Raw genomic sequence first — 12,867 nt, forward strand, 5'->3', positions numbered from 1 at the left:
GCTGCGGCGAGTGAGAGGCTTGTGCGTAGTCTTAGTTGTAGTAGTAGTCGTAGCCTTGAGCCATGGTGGCTGTAATGACGGATATGGCGTCCCTGCTTCGGCGCTCTACGGTGCCATTTCTCCACTCTGCTTCATTCGGCGCTTGTGCGCCAACCACAGCCCTCTTCTCCTCCAAAAATCCGCCTCGTTTTGATACGTTTTCGAGTGCTTGTAATGTACTAGGGAGAACTCAGAAGCGAGCAGGTGGAGTGCGCTCAAGATCGGGAGTATTTTGCGCTCGTGCTTCCGTGGGCGAGGATCGGCGAGACGATCGTAAAGAGCCGCAGTTTCCACCTCCGGTGAGGGAATTGACACCTGTGAGACCTTGAATTTAGTAGAATCTGGAATGAGTTCGTGTTGATGGAGGTTTATCTTGCTGTGTAGACTTGATTGTTGGCCTTCGGTGTGGACGTCACTGCGTAACGACAGAGTGGCTGAACGCTGTTCTAGAATAGGCGCAACCAAGTCTTGCCTCTTACCCCTGCGTAGTCCCTAACATTGTGGTTTGGCAATCATGGTTGCGCCAGCATGTCCTCTAAGGTCATTTTGGTTTAGATGAATGTTAAATTTGCGCAGTTTTAAGTTGCTTTTTCTTTTAGGGTTTTAACAGTTGACGGATTCCAGCTCTCGGATAGCTTCCTCGATGAATTCCGATGGTGCATATTCTTGGGGGAATGGAACTTCGACCGTTGGGTTTTGATTATTTCTGTGTCATAATTTGCTTTCTAGCAGTTGATTTTTTGAGCGAATATAGATTTAGACCTTGGCTGTTGACGGGTCTCTTGAATGGTTTGCTTGCTCAGGGCGAGCTGCAGTACTTCGGGAAATTAAGCGCAGGATGTGTTGCTGGTGCAATTTTGGTGAAATACGGCAGCCTATGTGTGCCCTCCATCACTAGTCCAGATATAAATGTGGCCCTAACTCTGATCTTCACTCCATGCGTCGTAAGTTTGATATTGTTAGCACTTGCTAGCGTGTCAAGTCCAGATGGAAATACAAGCAAGCAATAATAGTCGATTTTACTAGTCACTGTCCCCGTTGTCAATGTTGTGTGTGAACTTTTGGTCATCTCGTTCAGACGTTGCCACAGAAGTGTTATTATAGTTTTCATGTTAGGTGTTCATTGTCTGTTTAGCTCCTACACTCGAAACGCAACTTGGTCATGGAAACCTACATTCTGTGAAGGCTCTTTCATCATCTTTATTGGTCCTCTTGATTTTTCTCACCGCGGCCGAGTTGATGAACCACCAGGGATTCTGATCCCTTCAATACCTCATCCAATACCACATATCGAAGATGAAGAGTCAACCTTAAAACCAGTGACAGGGCTGATATATGTGTAAGCTGTTGTAGGATATCTGATTCTACACAATTAGAAACCATCACCACTTTGATGCATGAAATTGGCATGATCTTCCTTAACACATCGGAGCAAATCTCGTGCGAACTACAGTGAGACACTGCCGAATATGACATTTGAATCGTTGATATTCAGAGTAGCATGTGTTCTTCCACACCGCCATGAAAATCCCTAACGTAACGACAGTGTTCGGAACAAATGCCCATGAGTAGACCATAAGCAGGAGCGTCATTACCCTTTCATCTCTGCCCATACTTATCTCTTCTAACTAACTTTTTGCACTCGTGTCCGAGGATTCCAATCGCTCTATCCTCAGCTACAATGCCCGTGTCCTCTTCATGGTAGCGATCATTGTGAGGAGTTTCTGAATCTGGAGAAGTATAAGAACTCGTTGAGGAGTTGATAATATTTTCAGTTACGTTACCGTAATGCTTATTAGTAAACACGTTGATGCAGGTGCGAGCAATTTCTCGATTACCTTTCCTGTCGATGTTTCACTTGGTTCTTGATCGATTTTCAGAACTGAGAGCTGGTGCGAGCATGAGAGTGGAAGGATGCCAAAGTGTTTACACAACAAGGGACTGCATAGACAAAGTTGTAACGCATATGGTGTTTGGTAATCATTCAAGAATCTGGTTGTTAACAGCTTCAAGCTGCATCGTAGTATTCTATTCATTAAATTTTAGGACTCAATCTTTGAGATTTCTGGAAATGGAGGCAGGCATGTTGCTGCCTGATGATAGGTATCAGCCGCCACAACACAATATTCTGCTTGAGTAGGACGTAGCAGTGGCTTCGCAATTTTCTAACCTGAAGAAATGAGTTCACGAAGTTTGAGCCGAAATACATTGTGATCGCGACCTCTGTGGTGCGCAGGAGTTGAGCTCTCCGTCAACGTAGTACTGGTCGTGATTATGAAGCGTACTGTACACAGCACGCAATGGCAAAGACAGTGGCAATGAAAATTTACAATGGCTTAGAGCTCGAGCAGAGTTTTAACTCATTCCAGTTGGCTTTTGCAGCTCAGCTAGATTTCGGTTGCAATTGACGCGTTTTATGAGAGCATCAGAGAGCCTACAACGAATTAGAGCGGCACTGTACATTGGTACTATGAACAGACTCGTGCAGACATGATGATCAATGCGAAGCGTGACACATGATGCTATTGTGATGGCTTCGTAATGCATACGTTTGGAATGGCTACCCTGTTCCACCTCATAGGAGCGCGAGTACAACGGTATGTTCAACATGATACAAAACTCCACAGTGGTTGGTGGTGTCCGGTAGCCTTGGTCCCTATCATGCCCCTGGCAAGTGTTTCTTCCTTCAGAATCTTTGACCGGTTATGAAAGGGTTACAGTTTTGTAGGAGACTTAGAATGCTCTCCCCTGATCTTCCAGCCGCCAGTTCGAATTCTGTCAGGTATAAGGTAAGAAAATCAGAATCAAATCTGCTTGCAATGGATGCTGCCGGTAGTTGCTAAAGGTTGAACCGGATCGAGGAGGGACCATGAAGTACGTGAAGTAATACACGCTCCGGCGTCGTAACGAGTACAGGAATGTACATGTCGCAAGGCAGTTGGCGAAGAGAACAAAAGTTGGAGATACTAGTCCCGCATTTCTTTCAACTTCCTACCTTTGTCACTTCTCTCCAGTCGAACGTCAAGGGTTACCATGATCTACAGAACTTCAAGTAGCGCCTGAAAACGCCGCCTTAATATTAATGCCATACTTTTACTTCACCGTTGCGTTCAGTGATTGATTCCAGACTCTTGTGAAGACTATCCAAACTTTATCTGCTGTCTTGTCTGTGTCGGAGAAATACGTTGAAGAGTGCTTTGTCCTAGGCCTCGGTAATTTTAGAAATTAGACCAAAGCTACTGTAGGCGCTGAAAGAAAATTTGAGGTGTACAGAATTGTGGTAACTGGGAATACTCATGTGCACAAGACTTGTATACTCAGAAATGATCTGTTGGAAAAGTCACAGTAATCTGCGTGTAGGACATAGGAAATAGGTTTCTCTTTGGCGGCTATATGGAAAGGCACGTATAAAAGTGACTGGTGTTTGCGCTTCATTGAATGTTGGCAGGGATCTGTTTGCTATTACAACTTGGATGCGTGCTTGTTCGTGATGGAACAGTAGCAATATAACTAGAAAACGGGTTCGAAAGCTTCTGCACATTCTGGCATTATTCACCTTCATATTTTAGATTTATGTTCTTCAAATTGCCGCTCTCAACATTCACTCTACTACATTGTTCTTTTTTTGACAGAAAATTCCTTGTTCCATGTTTCAGTGTCAATTTGAGAGTGTGAGGTCATCCTCTTGAACAAGCGAAGCCCGCATTCTCATTCAAAATCCCGTTAAAGCGTCCAATCTGCCAAGACCTACCTCTGCTGCTTCAAAATGAATCCACCTCTACTTGCAGGAAGTGGCTGCACAAGAATCCTGACCATTCTCGCGGCCATAGTGGCAGCTGCAACCTGCTGCAGCGCGGCGACATGCTCGTCAGAGTCTTTGAAAGCTTTACTGGAATTTCGAAAAGAATTTATTGACCCGAGCGGCAAAGTTTTCTCTACCTGGAACGAAACCGTTAGTGATTGCTGCGCATGGAAGGGGCTTACATGTCAAAACGAGATGTTGGTGGTGTTGGATGTGGAGGGGCCATCTGGGACAGGGTCAGACTTTGTGACAAGTAACAAGAGCTACTCGAGCAAGCCGGGCCACAGTCTGTCGAAGCTCAAAGACCTGCAGACGCTGAGGTTGAAGAACATCTTGTTCAGCTCCAAGATCCCATCTCAATGGAGCTCCTTTTCTGATAGCTTGGTGGAGTTGACAGTCAACAATTGCGACCTCCAGGGCTCCATTCCCTCCGGATTAGCCAGCAACATCCACTTGAAATCGCTCGACCTCATGTCAAACAACCTGAAGGGAGGAATTCCTAGCAAACTATGCAACCTGAAGGAACTGAAGTATTTAGACCTCTCCTACAATGAGCTTAACACTAGCACAGTCCCCGATTGCATGACCAGTGGGCGCGGCTACACCATGAATGTCAGTTATGGGCATCAGAGCCACAATTCGGGGACCGGATCCCCTCAGTCTGCTCCGAGCGGTGGTGGGAGTGCCTCTTCCCCATCTTCCTATGGTACTAGCGGGGGTGGAGCAACGATACTTGACAAGTCCAAGGATAATGCGCTTCTTCTCTCGGCTGTCGCTTCAATTGCAATCTACTGCTTAGTTTGAGCAGCACTGCACTCTTGCGCCCTCCCACAAATCCCCACTATATTATCCCACTCACTGTATAATCTGTGGCATCATACTGTGATCTGAACGTCGGCGAATTCTGTTTGAAGTCGAGTCGAAGTTCCGCGCTGACGATCGAGGTGGATTTCAGCTCTACATTCATATTTTTGTGATTTGTATTCTGTTCATGTCAAGAAGCTCGAACTCGCTGCATTCGCAGCACATCTTGAAGTACCTTTTAAAGAATGCGTGATGCGAGGGTTAATTGAAGACTAATAGAAGACTACAGATGCGGTGACGTTCTTTGTTCTTCTTCGATCTTTGTACAAAAAGTGCACATTATACTGAAATGTTTTTATCGTCTCATAATAGAAATTCTTACATACTTTGTCCATGTCAGCCTAGTATTCAGTGCTTGAACTGAGATCAGCCTTTACCTTCTCCAGAAACTGGCTCTGCAGCAGCTCACTGAAGCTGCAAATAAGAACTGGGAGCTCACTACTATTCAATGGGAGTCTCAAATCCTAATAATCCTGCGCATACATGTGGTGTAAAAATAATAAAAATGATTATTTGCGTAGGATGGTCGAGTTTTCAAAATATCAAAAAACATTGAGTTTTTGAATTTTTATTGTGATAATTATTAGATTTCTTTATTTTGTTTATTTTGTTTCTTTTGTCTCAATTACTGGATTGGGAACTTGAACACGGACAATATGCAAATATGTGAATTTTCAATCAAACTTTTATTCTGGAGAGACACATTAAAAGAAAAAATGTTTTTAAAGAAATTAAATTTAAAATATATCTTAAATTTTGAGAAAATTATAAGTTTTGTTCATGAAATTCAATGCAGGATCGAACTATTTGAACTTGGTTACAAAATCCAGAACATTACACACATTATATGTTAAAGAAATGGAAATGAAATTAAATTTTCCTAGTAAGTTTTTCTTGTTGATTACATATACTTGGTTAATTCAACACATGAAATTTATGGAATGCATTTGAAATGGAGTTGTTGATTATATTTGTTGTTTAAATGATTTCTAGTTCAAATCCATTCCACAAATGGTTTAAACAAATGGTGGATGAACTGGTGGATGGATAGATTGTACTCTAGATGGATGCACAGAAACAAACATCATTATTTTGAATATATATATAAGTCATAAAAGTGTGAACATACATCAAAAATTAAAAAATTAAAAAAAAGGTCTTTTAAAAATCTCAACATTTAGTGGAATTTGCTCAAAAAACGTATTAATAATATCAAAGTATCATCTTTAATCATTTAATACATAAATAATTTTAAAACATTTTGTTAACACAATAAATCTGTAATACAATTACATCATTAATATTTTAGTTTTTTATAATCGATACTAAATATCTTCATTAGTTAAAAAATCTAATATAAAAATGCACATAGTTAAAATGCATATTTCCTTTAAGAGATTTTTATTTTTTTTAGATGTGTTACTTTAACATAAAATGTTTTTGAAGAAAGGTACTTGGATGTAAATCAAAAGTTTCACAATGGTTTTTTTTCTAATTTATTGTTAAAAAAATTGAAGCTGTTATATTATTTTGGGTTGTTTAGGCTTGTTAAATGTTAAATAAGCTAACAATATATGGGAAACTCAAAAGCACATTTGAAAAACGTGACAATTAACAAGCCTAAACAACCCAAAATTACTTTTGTGCTATGAAGAATCTAACACAATATTACTTACACTCAAAGATTACATTTTAAACTAAGTCCAACTGCATATTTAAAACAAATAAGATAAAGCTGGTTTGGTTTAATTATTTAAAGCTAGCTCAAATTATATTGTCATTCATAAGATTTAAAATTTAAAATTTTAAAATTTTAATTTAATTTTAATTTATTTTTTTTATCTTCACATCTTAACACATTTATCAACCTATGATATCAATTATGATTGTTTATATAACTTTCCTGGAAATATCACCGAATGGACGTCGACAACGAATTCTGGACTGAGCTCAACATTCGTTCCGTTTTCGTTTTCTCGTTCGTTGCCGTCGGCGTTTTTAGGGTTTCGAGGGTGCGTGTTTGTGTTTGTCGCTCTATATAGAACCACTCTTCCATCGATCCAATTAATTGTGTGTTGTGGTATTTCCCGTGCTACTGCACCTTAGTATAGTTTCTGAACTCTAGCATTACGTCCCAGTTTCGTTTCTATCTACTGAAGGCTTTTGGATTTATAAGCTTGTTATCACTTTACGTCGGAGCTTGTGTCTCTTCTGTTCTGTTGATGACTTCCTGTTATTTGTGCGTCGGTTCTGGGGCAGTGCGGAGATGAGGACTTCAATTAGATGTGTGAGGCGCGCATGCGTCGCTGATCGGAAAGAATTGAGGCATAATCCATTCTTAGCTGATCCCCTCTCCTTGGCCGTCGTTTAGGTCTTGAAATATATGATGAGCGTGCCGGTAAGATGAGCAGTGGCTGGGGAAGTGCAGCTGCGAAATGGGGCAAGCTTCTGGATGCATTTTCCCGTCCTCCCACTCTTCTGAAGGGTTTTTATGTCCCTGGTCGTCGGTTGTATCATGTGCTATGATTGTAACAATTCCTCGTACTGAATGCCAAAAGCATGACAGACTATCTCTACCCATAGAATATGAGCACAAAGTCTGAATATGCCTGTACTTTCTTTTACTACTAGTCCTTCGTGAAGATTATAATCCGGTTAACGTTTCGAGGAATTCTCTACTAAGGAAGGAAGTGTGTTCTGGACCAGAAAGTTGTCCAAAGGAGGCTGTTCCTCAAGAGTGTGGAGAAGCTCGTGCATATACATCCTAAAGCAGGGGAAGTGCAGCTGCATTACCATTGTAGAAGAAATACTCCACAGTGGCTTATTTCTGATTCGCAAGGTTATGACAGCTCCTTTGTTGAATTCGGTGCCTTTTGCATTTGATTTTACACTTATGATCGGGTAGCACATCAGGCAGCCTGCCGCACGTCTCCTGTGTGAGCAAGGTGTTCTGGTACCCGGACAGTGAACACTTGATTTGTGAGGCTCTTGATTCTCATGACATGAGTCACGTATACCGAGTGAATATTCCTATTAAATCTATAACTTACAGCTGAGACCGACCTGCAATCTGAAGGAGGTTATAGTTTCTAACAAAAATACCGAAATTGTATTCCCTACATGGGTGGATACGTTTGTGGTTACAACTACAAATGCATTCTTCTAAAATTTCTCCCTCCAGTTGTGGCACCCATATACAGTGAGCTAACCTCTAACAAAAGAAGGTTTAATCGATGTTTGTCGGAGAACTCACTAAGGTACCACTGTTGTGGTGGCTAGCATCTTCCATTCTACATCCGAAAACCTGGATTTCAAAATGAACACTAAGAATGATAAATATGTGGCTAAGAAATCTTATGCCAAGTCTCCGAGGAAACTTGTGTCATAGAGACGGTTTTCAAAGTTCTTCGCTGACTTTAATGCAAAATAGTCCACAGAAATAGCCTACTACATTAGTTAACATACTATTGAATGCACCCATTGTATGGTGGTAAAACAAGACTCCGAAAAGTCCAAATGATGCCGGGAATATGAATTTGTGCGTCAGAGCTTATCTAAGCTGACTGGACCCATGATGAAATTGTTATTGATATGTATGGATCTGTAACGTGAATTGTAGAACTTGACATACGTTACAAATGATACAAGCAACTATCAAATAGTATCATATTTTCAGTGAAACCATCTAAGATCAGATTTTAGGTCTGGGTCTTTCTATCAAATAGTCATCAACTTAATTGACTTAAAGGGTCCCTCTACATTTCAATTTTTATAGTTTATTGTACTTCATGTATTTACATAACTTGTTCACTTATTCACAATTTGTTATTTTTATTGAAATTCGTCTCTTTTTGTTGTCACCAAACTCTGTTTCTAGTGCTAACACTTTTACTGACTTATGTTTTGATACAACCTTATTAATCCATGTTGCAAATTAATAATATATATTTTATTTCTTTTGACGAGTATACAAGAGTTTATTATACACTAAATTTATTTTTAAAGGGTTAAATTTAACTTTTATAATCTATTGTTTAAAACTTGTTTTAAAAACATGTTATTTTGTTTATTCACAAACTTTTTGAGCTACATGATATTAGAAGACAATTTAAAAAATGAAAAATAGAAAAAAATACTTTTAGATGTTTTAGCAATATTTTGAAAAAAAATCATAAAATATTCATAATTGGATTATGTAATTATTCTAAATTTAAAAATCAAATAATTTCTTTAAAACTTTATAAAAAATAGTAAAAAAAAAAACAAACAAACAAAAAAAGAACCATAAATGTGTATCTTTGATATGTTCTGCCATGACAAATACACTTTAAAATATCACAAAAACATATCTTAAAGTCCTTTTGAAAAAGGAAAAGAAAAAAAATACTACTCCAATATTATTAAGAAAAATCAAATCTCAAAATTCATACAATTATAATTGAAAATTAATAAATTATCCTCCAAGATAGACTTACAAAAATCTTATTTTATTAAAGCTAATGTCTATATGTTTCTTACCCAATTGATGATGTTTGTCGACATCTATGCTATTTGAACAATATTGTTGGCAACATCCACATTCTCCTCTTTGTACTTCTTTTTCTTTTTCTTCTTCTAAATTAGTTATGTTCAATCTTTGCAGAATTGATAACATTGTGAGCTTCATGTCCTAATCATATCTATTAGACCAACATTTTTGTTTCCACAATTTTTGTGGATGGCTTCAATTTTGGAAGACAATGACAAGGAATTGCAGGGACAAATAAACAAGGAGTTTGGTGTTGAGGCTCTACCTCCATTCTTCTTTGTTCATGTACTAAGCAACGGTTCATCCACCAACAATTGAATATATTTCTTACGACATGTGCTATTAGACACCACAAGAACTAGACATGCTTGAAGAGGGAAAAAAAAAAATTGTTGATATGTCATAGTACACTGATTTTACTAAAACAATGAAGAATAAGAGAACAAATGTCTATATAATTGTAAACTAGGCAAACCTCGTAAAAAGCTTGAGTAGTTATATGACCATAAAGGTCATCAAAGACTTCAGCAAATACCTGCTTATGTGATAAATGGAGGAGTCCACAACATTTTATGCTCTGCAAGATAGAAACATTGTTGATAATATTTTTGTGCAATTTGTTAATGACTTTCCAATATTGAAAACATACATTTCGCCTTTTTTGAAATGGAGAAATTGTGCTCCAAAAACAAAGCGAAGAAGTAACTATCTAAAAAGACTATTTTGTATTGTTAAAAGACAAAGTGAAATTGGCCAATAAAGGATAAGAATTCAAAGAATGTAAATACATAAGCTAGATCTATATCTGAGAGAGATGACAAAAAAGAAATAAATTAATATGTATATTCAAGAAGAAACTGGAATGGCTATTGCCAAAGAATAGAAAATTAGAGATTCTTGAAACTAGAATAGAAACAATTAAAGATTTGACAAGAATGAGGAAGGCCACACTCTTACTCCTATATATACTAACTTAGAGCTAAATGGAAATATTCTATAAGAGCTTTAACACATGTCTGACTTACAAGACAAGTTTTTTATATGTGCACCACATAGCCAATATGTATAATGTATGGCTAAGTTGTTGGCCAAATTTTCAATCTATTAATCACCTCTAGACAAATATAAAGTCAATTTTGTGTCTATGAAGTTTCTAGGAGAGCTTCTCTACAAGATATTATTAAATTTTCTTACTTCCATTTACTTCTATATAAATCTTTTAATCTAATTAATTTCTTGTGTAAATATGTATGTTTATAACATGGCCTTATTATCACCCATACTATTGTATTTTAAAAGATTATTCAATAATGCTTAACCAAATATTAAGAATATTTGTTCTTACAATAGAATTTTATCTTTGTATTATAAAGATCAAAATATGATCAAAGACTAGCTAACATGTATGAAGATGTTCATACATGTTTTTGATTAAGGCGCAATTTATTATTGCATAGAAATTTTGGTGCTTACTAAAAGTAAACTTCTTTACTTTAGTCAAATGTATTTTCATGGCATTGCTTTCGAAGCTCAATTCAATTGTAATTGAAACATTTTTTTCTATTCAGATTAAATTTTTTTATACAATATTCAACATTTTTTTTTTTTTTTTTTTTTTTTTTTTTGCATTAATTCTTTTGTGTGAAAATTTATGTGTACATGTGCTTTTGTAGGAAGAGATATCATTTTTTATATTGTTAAAGGCCCTCTAATAAGGATTAATGATGTACTTGGTGTATTTGATTTCTTTTATGTATTGTATTATATTTCTCTATAGAAAATATAGTTGGAATTTTAATATATCCTATAAAAGAATGGAAATAATGGAGCCCAAAAATAATAAAAATGATGTAGAACATAAATAATATGATTTCAATTGACCTAAGAAAAGAACTTAGATGAATCCAATAGATTATGCTTTATACTGCTTATATTTTTGTAAGCTTCCAGATAGCTTTATTTACCATTGTAGAAGAAATTTTAAGCAATACATTATTTATCAATATTAAAAAAAATGATCAAATACATCTTTGTTGGCTCTAATTGAACCAACATACAATTTGTGCTGATTTGTACAAAGGTATGGCTCACCACCTATAAATCAATGGTAATTTAACAAATGTAAGAAGGCATATTTTTTTACCTTCTTCTTTTATAAAAAAATGTTAGGTATATGCATAAATGCTACTTAGATGCAATGAATATAATTCAAATCAATGGCAAGCCACATCTTTATATTACTTTTATCTGCAACCTAAGTTGGCCAAAACTTGCATAAGAATTATTCAAATGGCAAACAACATTAAATCGACTTAATTTGGACACTAAGAAATTTAAACAACAATTGACAATATTAAAAGAATTTTTGATGGAAGATAGGATTCTTGAAAAAAATATTGTACATATCCATGTTATTGAATTCTAGAAATATTTTCTAAGACATGCTCATTTCTTGATTGTCCTTCATCTTGATGAAAAATTGTCAAATTTGTTTGACTACAATACTAGGGTTTCAACTAAAATTCCAAATTTTGAGACCTAATCCTAGTTTTATGCTATTGTCACAAATTACATGGTTCATTGGTCCTATAGGCATCTCAAATTAGTTGCACTATGCATATTAGATGGTATTTCTTAAAAGCAATATCCAAAAGAATTTTAAGAAGAGACATAAAGATGACAATGATTGCTCTTCATATTGTAGGAGAAACAATGGCAAAATTATAGTTGAAGGAAGCAAAGTTCTAGACAATCAATGGATATTTGTCTATAATCTGGTTTTTTGCCAAATTTATAACTATCATATTAATACTAAAGTGTGCTTTATAATAATTGCTATAAAATACCTTTATTAATATGTTTGTAAGAAGCATGACTCCACAATTATTTTATTATCAACTCCTTTGCAAGAAGAGAATAATATAGACACCTTGAAAAAAAATAACAATATGTGGATGCTTGCAATGTTTCATCACTACAAGCATGTTAAAAAATATTTAATTTTAAGCATTAAATAAACAAGCCACAATATTCAATCATGGAGAGTCCACCTTCCAAATCCACATATTGTGTATTATGAACTTAATAAAAATCTAAATAATATGCTAGTTGAATAAATACTAACAATGTTAACAATTTCTTTTCATAATAGAACCAAAAACCTTTTATATAATTAAGTTCTCAAGTACTATAATAGAAGGGAATAAACACTAGCAAAAAAAATATATATCTGTACTAGAAAAAAGAAATTATTGAGCAAATGTATGATTGTAATTTGTCTCAAAGAGAACAATATTGCTTGTGCTTGCTCTCACTCTACATTTAAGGTCCTCTTTCTTTTGAATATTTCCAAACATTTAATCATATGCTACACCCTTCATTTTAAGATGCAACCAACATCTATGGACATTTGCAAGATGATACAAAGTGGTTTTGTGAAATGAATGATATTACTAATAAACAAATGCCAACCTCAATGGGATTATTGTTTGTTGAATTTACTTTTTGGAGATCCTTCAAGTATTGAAAATTTGTGGAAAGAAAATGTTGTTCTTATGATTAAAGATTTTATTTGTGATTTATGCCTTCGACAAGGTGTTATTGTTACCAATCATTCTATAGCCATTGTCAAAGC

The 12,867-nt window shown here is 36.0% G+C and overlaps 2 protein-coding genes and 1 non-coding gene across 12 annotated transcripts; all 3 read left to right on the forward strand.

Annotated features, from left to right (window-relative positions):
- Positions 1-1,064, forward strand: LOC112287208 (uncharacterized). The gene is made up of 2 exons (XM_024529984.3): positions 1-338; positions 843-1,064. Exons 1-2 carry the CDS (start codon positions 63-65, stop codon positions 1,047-1,049), a joined length of 483 nt encoding a protein of 160 aa, XP_024385752.1. The 5' UTR covers positions 1-62; the 3' UTR covers positions 1,050-1,064.
- A 143-nt stretch (positions 1,065-1,207) lies between these two features.
- On the forward strand, positions 1,208-5,039 carry LOC112287207 (uncharacterized). Of its 10 annotated transcripts, none has more exons than XM_090253386.1 (3): positions 1,208-2,636; positions 3,488-3,560; positions 3,696-5,039. In XM_090253386.1, the coding sequence occupies exon 3, from the start codon at positions 3,806-3,808 to the stop codon at positions 4,643-4,645; it is 840 nt and encodes a 279-aa protein (XP_090109512.1). In that variant the 5' UTR covers positions 1,208-2,636; positions 3,488-3,560; positions 3,696-3,805; the 3' UTR covers positions 4,646-5,039. The 10 variants fall into 10 exon arrangements, with proteins under 10 accessions (XP_090109512.1, XP_090109508.1, XP_090109510.1 ...); XM_090253382.1 differs by having other exon boundaries at positions 1,208-2,015; positions 2,276-2,636; positions 3,488-5,039; XM_090253384.1 differs by having other exon boundaries at positions 1,208-1,855; positions 2,276-2,636; positions 3,488-5,039.
- Positions 5,040-7,219: 2,180 nt separating this feature from the next.
- LOC112288105 (small nucleolar RNA snoR8a) lies at positions 7,220-7,300 on the forward strand. Its single transcript, XR_002971471.1, has one exon. It is a non-coding gene; the product is annotated as a small nucleolar RNA snoR8a (small nucleolar RNA).
- Positions 7,301-12,867: the final 5,567 nt, after the last annotated feature.

The sequence above is a fragment of the Physcomitrium patens genome, chromosome 10 (assembly GCF_059467195.1).
Source record: "Physcomitrium patens ecotype Gransden chromosome 10, ASM5946719v1, whole genome shotgun sequence".
Lineage (NCBI taxonomy): Eukaryota > Viridiplantae > Streptophyta > Bryopsida > Funariales > Funariaceae > Physcomitrium > Physcomitrium patens.